The 17341-nt window shown below is 44.3% G+C and overlaps 1 protein-coding gene across 6 annotated transcripts in view; it reads right to left on the reverse strand.

Annotated features, from left to right (window-relative positions):
- Window positions 1–5514, reverse strand: part of NSF (N-ethylmaleimide sensitive factor, vesicle fusing ATPase) — a 98358-nt gene extending 92844 nt beyond the window's left edge. For all 6 annotated transcript variants that reach the window (XM_083709341.1, XM_083709342.1, XM_083709345.1 and 3 more), the window contains exon 1: window positions 5384–5514. In XM_083709341.1, coding sequence (XP_083565467.1) covers window positions 5384–5395 — 12 coding nt within the window. In that variant the 5' untranslated portion in view covers window positions 5396–5514. The remainder of the gene's footprint in view (window positions 1–5383) is intronic.
- Window positions 5515–17341: the final 11827 nt, after the last annotated feature.

Consider the following 17341-nt stretch of genomic DNA (forward strand, 5'->3'; position numbering starts at 1 on the left):
GAGGATTAAATGAGGTTATAATTAAATAAACAGGATTTAGAATATTAAGAAAAGTGAATAAGATGGATTATACAGTGGTACCTCTGGTTAAGTACTTAATTCGTTCCGGAGGTCTGTTCTTAACCTGAAACTGTTCTTAACCTAAAGCACCACTTTAGCTAATGGGGCCTCGTGCTGCCGCGCCGCTGGAGCCCGATTTCTGTTCTTATCCTGAAGCAAAGTTCTTAACCTGAAGCACTATTTCTGGGTTAGCGGAGTGTGTAACCTGAAGCGTATGTAACCTGAAGCGTATGTAACCCGAGGTATTACTGTAATTGGAAACTGTTTTAGTTTAATAATGATAGTGGGAAGCTGTTACTTTCAATTACAAGGGAACTCTGAAGGGAGGGACTAGAGGAAGTCAACCAAGATGTTTAAAAGGTAGGATTTGTAAAGAATTAAGTTTGTTGTTATTGTTTATCTGTTTATTTTTTTTTCTTTTATTGATGTATTTTTCTTTTCTTTCTGTTTTTGTGTGCTATTTTGCTTTGTGGTTTTTGTTATAATTGTGGAAAATCTAATATTTTATTTATTTTAAATCAGCATTAGATCCATTTCAGTCTGGTTTCCGTCCTGGTTTTGGGACGGAGACGGCTCTGGTTGCCCTAACAGATGATCTCCGTAGACAACTGGATCGAGGCGGGTCAGGACTGCTGATCCTTTTAGATTTGTCAGCAGCCTTTGACATGGTCGATCATGATCTTCTGGACCACCGCCTTGCAGACGTGGGGATACAGGGCATAGCCCATAACTGGTTGTGCTCTTTTATCTCTGGTCGGGGACAGAGGGTGGCACTAGGGAGGGAAATGTCGTCGCGCCACTCCTTGGTGTGTGGAGTGCCGCAGGGTGCAATTCTCTCCCCGATGCTTTTTAACATCTTTATGCGCCCCCTTGCCCAGATTATCCGGAATTTTGGGCTGGGCTGTCACCAATACGCTGGTGACACTCAGCTCTATCTGCTGATGGATGGCCACACTGACTCGGCCCCGAACACACTGACCAGATGCTTGGAAGCTGTGGCTGGATGGTTTCGTGGGAGCCGATTGAAACTAAATCCTTCGAAGACAGAGGTCCTATGGCTAGGTCGGGATGGCATGGGGATGAGGGACCAACTCCCTTCTCTTGCGGGGGCCCAATTAGTGCCATTGCCTTCCGTTAAGAGTTTGGGTGTAATCCTTGATGCCTCCCTTTCCATGGAGGCGCAAGTTACAGCAACAGCCAAGGCGACATTTTTCCACCTTCGCCGCATCAAGCAGTTGGTCCCTTACCTTTCCCGCCCCGACCTGGCCACAGTGATCCATGCGACAGTCATCTCCAGGCTTGACTACTGTAATTCGCTCTATGCGGGGCTGCCCTTGAAGCTGTCCCAGAAACTCCAGCGGGTACAGAATGCTGCAGCGAGGCTCCTCACGGGGTCTCTGCCATGGGAGCATATTCACCCAGTGCTTTTCAAGCTGCACTGGCTCCCGGTGGAGTACAGGGTCAGATTTAAGGTGCTGCTTTTGACCTTTAAAGCCCTTCACGGCCTAGGATCCTCGTACCTACGGGACCGCCTCTCCTGGTATGCCCCACGGAGAGCCTCAAGGTCCATAAATAACAACACCCTAGTGGTCCCAGGCCCTAAAGAAGTTAGATTGGCTTCAACCAGAGCCAGGGCCTTTTCAACTCTGGCTCCGGCCTGGTGGAACGCTCTGCCTCATGAGACCAGGGCCCTGCAGGATCTGATTTCTTTCCGCAGGGCCTGTAAGACAGAGTTGTTCCGCCTGGCCTTTGGCTTGGAGCCAATTTGATTCCCTCCCTCTCTCTTTTTTTTTTCTTTCTTTCTTTTCCTTCTCCTCCTGCGATGAGGCTACATTTTAATATTTTAATGTTCCATTATTTTAATGTTGTATTTTATTTTTGTTTTTAAGTTGTAATCATTCATCTTGTTTTTATTATTGCTTGTAAGCCGCTCTGAGCCCGGCCTTGGCTGGGGAGGGCGGGGTATAAATAAAAAAAGTATTATTATTATTATTATTATTAATAAAAATATTTATATATATATATATATATCAGTTGAGGGCAACAGATGCTTCTGAGAGCTCATTCACCCAAGGTGTGTGCCTGGGGTCCTAGAGAAATTCCACAGGCTGATTCACATGTTTATGGTGGAGCAAGATCAACAGAGAACTCTGTGTCGACTTAGGGGACTCATAATCACGGACCTGCCTGGCCACATATGACAAGCAGAACCTCTCTCTCAGTTCAACTGTGAGAACCCACTGACCCAGAGACAGAGACCAAAACAATATTCTAAAATGGTATTTGTGTTGCATTGGTCACTGAGCATGTATGTGCCTGAGATGCATGTCAGCGATCACTTATGAGTGAGTGAGTGAGTGAGCGAGCGATAGATAAATTCTGCCTTTCTTCCTTGCACACATCAAGATTTGTACGAAGGGAAAGAAGCAACTTTTAGTGTCTGCTGAAATGTGAAGATGGGCAATGCAGAGGGTGATTTATCACCGTAATTCATTGCAGGAAAGATGGCCTATGTGTGTCTGACAAGAAGTTTACGCCACTCATCCAGGCCTGCAAATATGAGAGAGTGACTGCCCATCTTCTGTTCCACTCATGGAGACCAGCCTTCCTCATCATCTTCTAAATACCCATCATGGTTTTCCTGTTGGTTTCACCTCTCCCCAATCTTAGCGTGGGATACCCCAAGCAATGGCCTGGTCACAATTACAGGGATAGTGTCATGTGTGCAATCTCCATTGCTCAGTCTTGTATAATGAGAGGTCCGGAGGGTGGCAACACGAGAACGGGGCCTTCTCTGCAGTGGCTCCCCGTCTGTGGAATGCTCTCCCCAGGGAAGTTTGCCTGGTGCCTTCATTATACATCTTTAGGTGCCAGGCAAAAACGTTCCTTTTTGAAACAGGCCTTTGGTTGATTTGACACCCTACGCCCTTTTAAATTGTGTTGGGGGGGGGGTTATTGGGTTGTTTTTATTTTGATTATATATTTTGTGGTTTTCTATTTTGCTTTTGTTCTGTGAAATTCAAATATAATAATAATAATAATAATAATAATAAGCAGGTAGAAAGGACATATTGTTGCCACAGAGTGTGCATTCAGCATCTCCAATAATTAAGCAGAATCAACACAACTAAGGAGAAGGGGTTACTTAGGAAAACGTTTCCAGTATGTACCAGTTTATATGGCAAAGGGCCAGTTAAATCCTTGGATCACTTTCTGTTGTGCCATGCATGCCTGCGCCATGCCTGCTTCTTTGAACCAGAAAGCATTAAGTATAGATGGGCTTTTAAGTGCTTTTGCATTTTGCCTTCAAATTTTTTTATAGTTATCAATCAGAGTTATCACGAGCATTTTGAGACTTGACCGTTGTCACTTCCTCCTTACTCTTATTGAGAAGTGTTCCAATGGAGGGAGCTCACTACCATTTATTGTAATGATAGTTTCTGCATTTTAAGCCAAATCCTACAGGCATATACTGCTGTTCTCACAACTCAAGAAATGGGTTTTTCATTGAACGATTACCACAAGCCAGTGGAAGAACCAAACCTGCTACAATTCTGGATGATGCCTTTTTGCAGAAAACCACTATTTATGCTTCCAAAATCCCCAATCACCTGTTGTGTTACATCCTGGTTTGTTCCCCTATATATCATCCCTCCCGAAGCTTCCTTAATCTGCCACAATCTGCAGGGAGGGAGAACATTTTAAATGATCCTGAATCAACACTCCTCCTCCTATATACTAAATGGATATTCTTTGTGGCATAAGGCCAATAAGCCTTTTTATTGGAGTATCTGCGTAACAGAAGGTAAACAAACCTGAGAAATGTACATCCATTAGCCTTTCCCCAACTTCTCCATTGCTAACCTGCCTGCACTGCACCTGTCATTCTAAGGGATGCCAAATACTAGGCACATGTTGGGTCACTGGGAAAATAAAGCAACAGCAATCTGACATCATTGTAACCAGCAGCATCGCCACGAGTTCGGTTCATATGCAACCCGAAGACAGAGTCTTCGGCTTGCCAGCCAAGTGTGCATTGCAGTAAAGGTGCTCACCGCATAAACAGCTTGAGCCTCCCAGCTTTTCACCCACCAGACACTCTTGTTGCAGTAACAGCTTATTAACTCCAGGTCACCCAGAAGTATTTATGACACAGCAAACAATTCCGGCATTAACCCTTCAGGCTGCCCTTGTTCCTGCAATGTCCTATTTAAGGGTAACAGACCGGGGGTGAGATGGGGAGAGAAGGGCAGCCACATTTTTGCCAAGCCGCCTTCGAGGAAAGCCGTTTTACATTAAGAATGCAAAAAAGCGAGCTGTTCTCCAATGTCTCAGCTACAATGCTCAGATGACTGAGACCCAGCGCGAAAGCAGCGCACTGCTTTTCTTCTTTTCCAGCACGCTGAACAGACCCATTTATCTTTCAGCAAGTAGACCCACCGAGAATAAACAGAAGGAAGAAAAAGGTTGACTGTGCGCCCCTTCGCAACAGCCTGCTGAGGTGGGCTAGCCTGAGGGGGAGGGCACCGCATCACTCAAGGATCTGTGGCGGAGGATCTGCACTCAGGTCCCCCCTAAGTGTGTACATGCCGTGAATTTGAAGAGCACACCCCAAAAGAATCCTGGGAACCGTAGCACCCAGCACCCTTAACAACCGATAGTTCCCCGGTTTAAGAATCCTGGGACCTGTAGCTCCCAACACCCTTAACAGATGATAGTTCCCCGTTTTAAGAATCCTGGGAACTGTAGCTCCCAGCACCTTAACAAGTGATAATCCCCAGGTTGAAGAATCCTGAGAACTGTAGCTCCCAGCACCCTTAACAAGTGATAATCCCCAGGTTGAAGAATCCTGAGAACTGTAGCTCCCAGCACCTTAACAAGTGATAATCCCCAGGTTTAAGAATCCTGAGAACTGTAGTTCCCAGCACCCTTAACAAGTGATAATCCCCAGGTTTGAGAATCCTCAGAACTGTAGTTCCCAGCACCCTTAACAAGTGATAATCCCCAGGTTTGAGAATCCTCAGAACAGGAATTCCCAGCACCCTTAACAGGCTATAACCCCCAGGTCTAAGAATCCCGGGAACCTTAGTTCCCAGCAACCTTAACAGGCTATACTTCCCAGGGGGTGTTTTTTAAAGGGCGCGGTGTGGGATGAGCTGAAAATGTATGGCATATACGCAGCAGTGTCATAGGGAACAGGGAAGCCTCCCTAACTGGGCTGGGTGGAAGGGCGGTGGGCTGCTAAGAGAATGAATGGGAGGCCGCCGAGCTGACACGTCACTATCTCCCCCCCATCCCGCCCGTCATTCAGCCGTCCACTCACCCGAGCCGCCATCTTGTTCCGCCGGCGACGAAGCAGCGACTGACAGATGCGAGATGCGGAGCGCGGAAAGCAGCCGGCTGGGAGGAGGCGGAGCCACGCAGAGCGCGAGGGGTGGAGCCTGTCCTCGCCCCTCCTACTTCCGGACTCTTTTTATAACTGCCTCGTTCTCGCGTCTGCTGACTCCGCCTTCAAGAGTTAAGGGAGCCGCGAGAGGCAGCCGCCCGCATACACTCACGGGAGTCCAATGCGACGCCGGCTGAGGTTGAGTTCCAAGGGGGGAAGGAGAGATGGGCACAATCACGTACAAGGAAGCAAGGAGGAGGACGAAAAAAAGAGCATTTCCCTGATTAATTTTAATATTTAATTGGTATTTAAGGCGACCCAAGTGTGCTAAGGGGGGTTCACTCGAACTGCAGGGATAAAACCCCGAGCAAAATGTTAACATCCTGTCAACATGCCATCAATATCCCATTGAGATGGATATACGATATCTTTATAGTCATTGTGCCATACAGAACAATGAAATTGCAAATCTACATAAAACATTCAAAACCCCCTAACAACTCTTAAACCCCATTTTAAAATACAATCTACAATAATATACTATAGGATAGGGTGCTGGGATAGGCAAACGCTAAAACTGAAGCGATCCCTCTAAAAAATATTGGGGAGGGGACGCCCAAAAAAATCAATGCAAACAAATAAAGGGACAGAGGTATCCCATTAAAGAGATTTTATTATTATTATTATTATTATTATTATTATTATTATTATTTTCAAAGAAAACTAGACAGATAGGGTTACAAGGCAGACATTTCTCCAGTTTGCACAATGCATACATTAATAATAGCAATATGATTGTCTATTAAATAAAAAATTAATTTAAAAAAGAGATCTGTCGCTTCGCAGAAATGTCTTAATAAATCATGACTCATCGTGTCTTGCAAGTGTCTCCGGACTCTGAAGAGTAGCAGCTGGCTTGTGACAAGACAAAGCCCTGCATTCCGGCACCTTAAAACTAACCAAGGTTACTTCTACTTAGATGTAAGTCCCATTCGGTTTAATGGGACTTACTTCCAGGTAAGGGTGTGTGCAGTATAGAATTGCAAGCTTACTCGTGAACCTTCTCTTTCTCTGCATTACTGCCCCGCACGTGGAGGCATTCCAATCAGAACCAGAAGTGAGGGTTGAAAATTTAAGCAATCCTCTTTTCCTTTACATTTCTATGGCCTTCAATCACGTCCGCAAAGAGGCAGAGATATTAAAAAGTTGAAGACGACTATCTTATTTTCTCTATACGCTGCATCCGGGTTTAGATCGGAGAAGCCATTTTTAAATGTCTCCTGGCAGACCTTGGAATAGGGGAATCCAAGAGCTAAAGCAGAGATAGCCTTGATTGTGCAAAATAATAATTTATTTAATAATAATAATAATTGCACTTTTTAGTCACTTTTTTTTTTACAAAAGGGAACCCAAAGCGACTTGCAGCACATACGTCACAATGAACATAAAATTAAAACAGAGTAAAATCTAAAAGATATGTTTCATTTTGCTCAAAAAACGGAATGTCGCTTCCGTATTCCAACATTTTAAAAAATAACCTTACTTACCACTGCATATTCCAATACAAATGCAGTTCATTATCCTCATATTAAAGGGCGGAAGGTGATACAATAGTCCCACAGTTTCCTCTAAATATCGCAAGGTGAGCATCAGGCTGAAGTTCGTTGCGTGGTTTACAACAACCCTGATATGTAGTCCAGTTGCTGAACCTATTACGGGTTGGGGCTGAAGTTCAGATACGCTATCCCTGCCATATCAGTCTGCAGAAAGTAGCGTACAACAACCCTGCAATATAGGCCACTGTTTTTATACCAACAGTATATTGCAGGAGGGACCTGCTGAAGAGATGGATTTATGACAGCCCTAGCTCTGCAATGCAGTCTGCTGTTAATATTGCAAATCAGAGATCGGGCTTAGATTTAAATTTCCGGCAAAAAAAAACTCAATACAAAACAAACCCTTAGGTTGCACACTGTCAATCTGCTTAAATTGCCTATGGAGAAGCCTAGACAAGAATTTCAAAAAGAATGGGGGAAATGCAAAGAGTGCTTTACTAAAGAGTGCCCCAAATTTCTATAGGAGACTTCGCAGTTTTTTAAATCATAATTAGGAAAAATTGTAATAATCACATATAAAAGAAAGAGTATACAAGAAATAAATAACGAGGCCATTTACAGGATAAAGGAAGTGTCTTATTTTTATGTTATGTTTTCTTTGTGAAAGGGGATAGGATTTTAATTTTGATAATTAAATTGTCAATGGTGGTGGGTTTGTTTGTGTGTATGAGTTGTTGTGGACTATGTTGTAAATAAAGTAGTAGTAATAATAATAATAATAATAATAATAATATTGCCTATGGAGAATATCCCCTGGAAACAAATCCAATGCCTAGTTGCATGCAGACCCCTCGTCCTCTGTGGATTTGCATGCAGGTGGCTTGTGCTTTTAACTGTTCAAAATATCAGTAACGAAATCACACTATAATGTTAGTTAGATGAGAGATTCCTGTCTCTACTGCTATATTTTCTCCTCTCTTTTTGGGAGGCCAGGTGGGGCGGGAGGGAAAGGACACCTGTTACCCAAGCATCAGAAGAAGGGCATTCAAAAGGCGAAGCCAACAGCCATTGGACTCCCACTCCAATAAGCCCTAGTGAGGCATCTAGTCATAAGCCTGCATTTTTTATCAGAGCTTCTATATTTTATCAAGGCTTGTATTTAAAAATGAGCTTAAAAAGATTTTCAAATGTTTCATGCCAGGCAGAAAGAACCTTGGCAAGAGGTTTTTCTCCTAAGACAAGGGGGCCCCATTGATTTATAGTAGAAAAACAATTCTCAAAGTCATAAAAAAGGGAGAATTACATATGCTGCCCTTGCAGACTGAGAAAACACAATTAAAGGCAAGGGTAAATAGTAAAATAATACCAATGTGCCTCTCAGTAAAATGAGCCAGATCTTCTTTCCAAGGTTAAAAAGGCCAAGAGCAATGGAGAGGCATCTAGCTGGCAGAAAAAGAGAGCATTTTAAAGAAATCTTTAAAAGCTGTTTCTTTTTCTTAAACTGAGAGAGTTAAAAAGGTTAAATGTTGGGAAAGGCAACTGGCTTGGCTGGAGAAGAAGCATCTAGCTGGCTGGGAAAGGAGGGGGAAAGGGGGGAGGTGTAAACTGAAGAGGCTTCTTTTTAAAAGCTGTTTTTACTGAGTTCCTTTTTACTTTACAAAGGCTTTATTCTTTTAAAAGGCTACCTATGATAAGTGAATGAAATATATTAGCTTAAATATATTGGCTTAAATGTAATTATGCAAAGGATTTAAGGAATGCTAGATTCTTATTTCATATGGTTGTAAGAGTTGTATTTATCCTGAAATTAAGTCAGCCACCAGCCTAGCCCCCCTGCTAGACAGAAGACGCCATCCAAGCACTCTCGATATATATGGTTGTCAGGCATTTGTTTAGAAACTTTCAAATGAAGGAAATCTTTCAATATTGATGTGAAACTCGAGATCCTTGACATCTGTTGAACATAAAAATGTAAGATTAAACATTTGTTTTAGAAGGCAATAGGGCAAGGAGGGCAAAGAGGTGAGCTGGTAATTAAGATTCCATGTAAGATATATTATTACTTATTTGTCATTTATATATAGCTCTTTGTCTCCCTTATAAGGGCAAGGAAGTGGGTGTATCTTTTGTGGGTGTATCTTTTGTGATTGGTTCTACCAAACAGCCAATAGGAATTTCAACCAGGCTGATTGGACAGAGGCAGCCACAGGAGGAGCAAAGGGGGCTGGATTAAGGGAATATAAGTGCTGGCCAGGATGGCAAGAGGCCAGGCCAGAGCTTGGTAACCATATACCACTGAGCCTCTCATTTATTTGTCTGACAAATAAATTATTATTTTAATTTCTCTATTGCTGCGTTGAATATTTCATTCCAGCTAAGCGTTAACCACAAGCAGGGTGCTACATTTTATGGTGCCACTGTGACTCGGATAAGTGGTCTGCTGGAACGCAGCCCCTTCGCCCTACTGGGCAGGGTACAAGAGAGAGGACCACTGCTTACCCAGCGCGCACTGGTAAATTTTTCCAGGGGGAACGCAGAAGACTCGTCTGTCTGATACCCTGCTCACTGGCGGCGACGGACCGGGGGAAACAGGGAACCAACCAAGGGTAAGTGCACAAAGGGATTTTTGGCCCTCCAATTAATTGGGAGGAAGAGAAGTCTTGATCAAACTTCTGCGTCTCAGTAAGGGGAAACTGAGTACGCTAGGTGGTTGGGTACATCAGATGTTGGTCTGGTGGAGGAAAAGGGAAAATTGACAAAGCGTGTGTGTGAGTGACTGAGTGGATACTTCACAGGGCCATACAATGGGAGTTGGGGGTTCAAAGGGGGAAAATACACCTCTTGAGTGTATGTTAAATAATTTTAAGAAAGCCTTCTCAGGGGCATATGGAGTCAAAATGACGCCAGAGCGCTTGAGAACGTTATGTGAACTAGAATGGCCGAAACAAAATACTGAATGGCCATCTCAGGGAACTTTTTATATAAATTTAGTAAGCAAACTTTGGTCTAATATCGCCAAAGAAACTGGAGGGTGCCCAGAACAATTTCCATATATAGATTCCTGGCTGAGCACATTAAATAAAAATCCTCCATGGATAAGGGAATGCAAAGTCAAACGATGCAAATTATTGGCTGTAAAAGCTGAAGCTAGGAAAGGAATCTTGCCAAATAAACTCAAACCCATTTTTGAGGGACCAGAGGAAGAGGTGCTTCCACCTCCACCCTATGCTCCACATCGAAGGGAGCTTAATTCAAACACTCCGCCAGTTGTAACCCCAAGGCAAGAAAGTGGAATGAATAATGGGAGTGGAGTCACAGAGCTTGATTCCTTGATAGATTATGATAAATATCTTCAGGAGGCATTGGAGTCCTATAATAAAGCCCAAGCAGAAGTGGTTATTCCACCTGTGACTCCTAATAGACCTGCATCTACAGTCTCCTTTAGTGGAACAACTGATTGCCCACCCCAAACCCCTGTACATCCAAGTCCTAGAGAATTATTACAGAAGTTACAGGGAGACCTTAATCGGTCAGCAAGCAATACAGCCAGGCGTATAAAGCTGCTAAAAGAACGCCTTGGGACAAATACCATCCCCTATGATTTGAGGCCCCTAGAGCAAAGCGAAGAGAAAGATCACGTAGTAGCCCCTCTTAGAAGAGTATTTGATGCACTTGAGGAGCCTGCGCTGGTTAACGGGCAACCCGGACCACGGCCACCTCGAACTTCGACCCTGCAATATATTCCATTCACAACTACAGATTTGATGAATTGGAAAACACACACCCCATCTTTTGCAGAAAAACCTCAGGCTATGATGGACTTGGTGACTTCAATAGTAAATACTCATAGCCCTACTTGGACAGATTGTCGCCAGCTCCTAAATACTCTTTTCACCACTGAGGAAAGGAGAGACATAATTGAAAAGGCACAGATATATTTGCGTGAGCAGGCCAGAGTGGGAAATATTTTTAATATTGACCGTCATCTCCAAGATAACTTTCCCTTGGAAGATCCTAATTGGGATCCAAACAATGGAATTCACCTGGCCAGACTTACCACCTACCGCCAGACACTTGTGCAAGGTATCCGCAGGGCATGCCAGAAGCCCACTAATATGTCTAAAGTCTCAGAAGTAGAACAGAAACCAAAAGAGAGTCCAGGAGACTTTTTAGAGAGGCTGCAAGAAGCCTATCGTATATGGACTCCTTTTGACCCTGAAGCCCCTGAAAACAGCAGAATGATTACTGCTACATTTGTGGCCCAGTGCGCTTCTGATATTCGTAAGAAAATTCAGAAATCAGAAGGATGGGAAGGGATGCTGATGAGCCAAATTATGGCCATTGCACGCCGAGTTTATCGGAATAGGGATGAGGCTGAGAAGCAAGAGAAGAAGAAGTGGCAGAAGGAAAAGATGGTAATGCTAGCCACAGCAGTGAAGCAAGACCACCGCCCCTTAAATGGAGGGAGAGGGCGAGGAAGGAATCCACCACTGGGAAGGAATCAATGTGCAAATTGCAAGAAGGAGGGTCATTGGAAGCGGGAGTGTCCTGAACCCCTGAGGTTGGAAGAAGTACGCCCAGGCCCAGGCCCAGGCCCAGGCCCAGGCTCCGGCCCAAGAAACCAGGGACGGGGACGGGGAATGATCCGAAATGGAAGATATCAGAGACCAGGACAAGGACAGAATAGAGACAATTTCATTGGACTGGCAGAAGAGGATTTTACTCAAGACTAGGAACGACCGGACTCCATAAAGTTAGGCTTCCAGGAGCCCACGGTCACGATTCAATTAGGGAGCCATTTAATAGACTTTATGATTGATACTGGGGCTGAATACTCAGTACTCCCAGAACTATTGCAGAAAAAGGCATCCAAAAGTGTAGTCATTAAAAGTGCCACTGGACAGTCAGCTAAGAGGTCTTTCCTCCAACCTTTGGAATGCCAGATTGGGGGACATCGTTTAACCCATCAGTTTTTGTATATACCTGAGTGTCCAATACCTCTCTTAGGCAGAGATATGCTGTCCAAATTGCAGGCCCAAATCACCTTCACTCCTCGAGGTCCAGAAATGAAACTGCCATCAAAAGCAGCAGGAATAATTACCCTCTCAGTACCTAAGGAACAATCATGGCGCCTAATGTCAGCCCTGCAAGTCCAACCCACATTGGATACAGAATTAAACAAGCTCCTCCGAACTCTACAGGTGCCACCAGGAGTATGGGCCGAAAATAGCCCACCAGGAATGGCTAAGAATATAGCTCCAATTGTAGTAACCCTAAAACCTATGGCTACCCCCGTATCTGTAAAGCAATATCCCTTACCCCGGCGAGCAGCAGAGGGCATCCAGAAACATTTGGACCGCCTATTAAAATATGGTCTGCTTAAGCCTTGCCAATCAGAATGGAACACACCCCTTTTGCCTGTTCGAAAACCTGGGACAGATGAATACAGGCCAGTGCAGGACTTGAGGCTCGTAAACCAGGCTATCGAGACCTTGCACCCAAATGTACCAAACCCATATACCTTGTTGAGTTTGATCCCACCAGAAGCAACATTTTTTACTGTATTGGACTTGAAAGATGCATTCTTCTGTTGCCGGCTGGCACCACAGAGCCAACCTATATTTGCCTTCCAGTGGGAAGACCCTTTGACAGGAACAAAAGGCCAGCTAACCTGGACAAGATTGCCCCAGGGATTTAAAAATTCCCCAACTTTATTTGGCACTGCCTTGGCGAGGGATCTAACAAGTTACCCCTCAATACCGGGAGAAAAGGTGGTTCTGCAATATGTAGATGATCTTATACTAGCGGCAAAGGATTTTAATACCTGTAAAGAAGGGACAGAGGAACTGCTCCACTTGCTCTGGGAAGCTGGCTACCGAGTTTCCCAGAAAAAGGCACAGTTATGTTTAGAAAAGGTCAAATATTTGGGCTTTGACATCTCACACCAACAACGAGCATTGAGACCAGAGAGGAAAGAAGCTATTTGCCTTATCAAGGAACCTACCACAAGAAAACAACTTAGAGGATTCCTGGGAACAGCAGGGTTTTGTAGACTATGGATACCTGATTTCAGCAGTCTGGCCAAGCCCTTACATGAAAGCACTCGAGGTGCAGAAAAGGACCCATTCGTATGGGGACCTGAGCAGAAACAAGCCTTTTTAGTTATCAAACAACGACTTATGGAGGCCCCAGCCCTTGGATTGCCTAATTCGGAAAAACCCTTTCAGCTGTATGTACATGAACAGAATGGGATTGCAGCTGCAGTCCTGACCCAGAGATTAGGAAGTTGGAACCGCCCAGTAGCTTATTTGTCTAAACAATTGGACTCAGTAGCAAAAGGATGGCCTCCATGCCTAAGGGCAGTAGCGGCCACTGCAAGCCTTGTCAAAGAAGCTGATAAATTTACCTTCGGCCAGACGATGTATGTGAATGTACCTCATGCTGTTCTGACACTCATGGAATATAAGGGTAGTTATTGGCTAACGAACCCAAGGATGGCTAGATACCAAGGCCTATTGTGTGAAAATCCCAGGATTCATCTACGAGTAGTGAATATGCTCAATCCAGCGACTTTGCTGCCCCTACCAGAGGTAGATGATGAGGAATCACATGATTGTCTCCAAGTAATGGATGAAGTTTATTCCAGTAGACCTGATCTGAAAGATGAACCATTGAAAAATCCAGATGTTGTATATTATACGGATGGTAGCAGTTACCTTCATGAAGGTGCCAGACGAGCAGGATATGCTGTGGTCACCAATGAGGAAGTTGTGGAAGCTGAAGCTTTGCCTGCTGGCACATCAGCACAAAAAGCTGAACTTATAGGCTTAACTAGAGCTCTGCAATTGGCAGCTGGATGTAAGGCAAACATCTATACTGATTCTAAATATGCCTTCTTAACCCTGCATGCACATGGAGCTCTATGGAAAGAAAGAGGTCTAATAGGAGCCCACGGGAAGGCCTTGAAATATGGACCTGAAGTAGAAATCCTGTTAGAAGCAGTATGGGCTCCAGAACAGATTGCTGTAATGCACTGCAAAGGTCATGGACGAGGAAGGGATCCAATAACCAGAGGAAATCATGCTGCTGACAAAGCAGCCCGAGAGGCAGCCCAAAAGCCTGTGGGAGGATTTATAGCAGCCCTCATACCAGAGGTAGTTCCAGAAGAAGTTAAACCTCACTATACCCCAGAAGAGAGGAAGTGGGCTGAACAGGAAGGAGCGGTTATGAAGGACGGTTGGATGATCCTGCCGGACAATAGGATTTATGTACCTCATCATCTAGCAGGCACAATTGTAAGAAATTATCATGAATCTACTCACCTTGGCGGTACTGCAACCAGAGAGAGTCTCAGTCGGAAGTTGTATATTATTAATCTATCACAATTAGCAACTTGCATTTCACAGAAATGTGTTCTTTGTGCTAAAAACAATCCCAGGCAGGGACCGGTACAACCTCCTGGAATTCAACATGTGGGATATGTCCCCATGGAAAGTCTAATTGTGGACTTCACAGAGCTGGTCCCTTCTAAGGGATTCAAGTATCTCCTTGTGTTTGTAGATACTCTTACCGGATGGGTTGAAGCTTTTCCCACCCAAACTGAAAAGGCACGAGAGGTAACTAAGAGACTCCTCACTGAATTGATCCCAAGGTTTGGATTACCTAGATGCATTGGAAGTGATAATGGGCCAGTGTTCATTGATCAAGTAGTACAAGATGTATGTCGAGTCCTACAAGTAAAATGGAGACTGCATGCAGCATATAGGCCTCAGAGTTCAGGGAAAACTGAAAGAATGAATCGGACTCTGAAAACCCAATTGGCAAAATTAACCCAGGAAACGGGATTGGGATGGGTAGATGTGTTACCCATAACACTGTTTCGTGTTCGGTGTGCACCCACAAAAAGACTTAAGTTGTCACCTTTTGAGCTCCTGTATGGGAGACCGCCCTCCTTTGTTCAGGATATTCCAGCTGACCTTAAACAAATAGGAGATCATGTGACACAGGGACAAGTGCAATCTCTCTCCCGTGTTTTTGTTTCTCTTAACAGGTGGGCCCTCGAACGCACGCCGTGCAGCATTGCCGAGCCGATTCATCAGTTCCAGGCTGGCGATAGCGTATGGGTGAAAGAGTGGAAACGTGATCCACTTGCACCAAAGTGGCGTGGACCTTACACCGTCTTGCTCTCTACTCCAACAGCAGTGAAGGTAGCTGAGGTGACCCCCTGGATTCATCACTCTCGTTTGAAGAAGTCCGAAGGCAGTTGGACGTGCAAAGGTGACCCCTCTAATCCTTTAAAACTAACTCTCTCCAAAAACCCCTGTATCTAGCCCTACCGGGAACGGGCTAGGTCACGGGCAACATTTGACGACCGGCCTGCTGCAGCCACAACCTGGAAGCTGGCTGACCTGCGCACGCCTGAAGCTTGAGGAGCGTCTGAACCAGCAACTGTGAACGGAAAGATTCTCTAATACAATTGATTGACTGCCCCCTTGTGGAACAATTATCAGAGATATTACTCATTGGGGATCCTCGGGATATATGTTTTGGTCTTGGTGGTTCCCCATTTCTGTCACTGGGGGAATTATATTGGGGCTAATAATTATTTGCTATCACAATAAGGTAATCTTTTGTGGAAGGAATGCATATACTAGACATCAACATGATTTTATTATTAATCCTGATCCCTTGGGAAGGGGAAGGGTCCTTGAATCTGACCAAATTGGCTAAATATGGATTCAGCCATGACCACAATATGTGGGTAGGTTTAGCTGAAATGGTAGCCAATGTTGCAAATAGGACCAATTGCCTTGTTTGCTCTCTTGGGCCAGATGATTCAGAGGGAGGTATGCCCTTATTACCGATACCATTAGATGCCATTGGTATGGTAAGCGAAATGCCACACCAAACAGAAATACAGAATTTCCCCGGATGGAACTCAACTAAACCATTACGAGTTATACCTGTACAAGGGGAATTCTGTGTACATAAATCATCAGATGCAGCTGATTCTCCCATGATAGGCTCTTCTCATTGTCACTATACTTGGGATTATATTAAGAATAGTCATACCTGGGCACACGGTACTACCTATCGAACTCGGAATACCTTGCCCTGTGCACCTCCTTTTATTCACGCATGGAAAGTGGTGTGGAACATAACTGTGACAGAAAAAGGCAATCTAACATACTGCACTGTGAACTCTCTACCTCTTTTGGTATTTCGCCTTCTGTACTCCACGTACCAAAAACCTCATGGTTGTGGTGGATATGTGGAGAATGGGCATACAAAAAGCTCCCTTCCAAATGGAGTGGGACTTGTTTCTTGGGTTGGGTATTACCACCAATGTGGATTATGCCCACTAGTTCGGCCAGGCGAACACGAAGGAATGCTGATATTTCTCATATAGCAGGAGGAAGTACCCAAAGTTGGAGCGGTACTGATGATTGGCCGCCAGAGCGCATTATAGCCTATTATGATCCTGCCTCCTGGAATCCTGGTGAGCTCATACAAGGGGCACGGGATCCTATTTATAATCTAAACAGAATAATTCGATTGCAAGCAGTAGTGGAACTTGTAACCAATGCAACGGCCCAGAGTTTGAGACTTATTGCACAACAGTTGGATGAAAGTAGAGCCGCCATTTTGCAGCTGAAAATGGGAATGGATTATGTACTTGCCAGGCAGGGAGGCCTATGTGGAGTCTTGAACTTGACAGGGAATGCCTGTTGCTTTAACATTTCTGATAATGGTGAGGCAATCCGTGTGTTGGCCACAAAGATGGAGAATATAGCACATGTCCCAGTACAAACATGGGAAGGATGGGATATGGGATGGCTCACCAATTGGTTACCTAATGTCGCAGGACTCAAAGGGATACTATTGTCTTGCTTGTTTTTCTTGACAGTAGTGGTAATGGTTTTGTGTATGATGCCATGTATCATTTCATGTTTTAGAAGTACAATTAGCAAGATGGTTTCAAATGAAACTCTACCTCATATCATGGCCCTATACAGAGCTTTACCTCAGGAATATGATGAAGGTCAAGCTATCAAGGACACTTGGGATGAAGGTCCTTGAGCTTGAAAGGGGGGAATGAGGCATCTAGTCATAAGCCTGCATTTTTTATCAGAGCTTCTATATTTTATCAAGGCTTGTATTTAAAAATGAGCTTAAAAAGATTTTCAAATGTTTCATGCCAGGCAGAAAGAACCTTGGCAAGAGGTTTTTCTCCTAAGACAAGGGGGCCCCATTGATTTATAGTAGAAAAACAATTCTCAAAGTCATAAAAAAGGGAGAATTACATATGCTGCCCTTGCAGACTGAGAAAACACAATTA

Source organism: Podarcis gaigeae, assembly GCF_964106915.1.
Source record: "Podarcis gaigeae genome assembly, chromosome: 13".
Taxonomy (NCBI): domain Eukaryota; kingdom Metazoa; phylum Chordata; class Lepidosauria; order Squamata; family Lacertidae; genus Podarcis; species Podarcis gaigeae.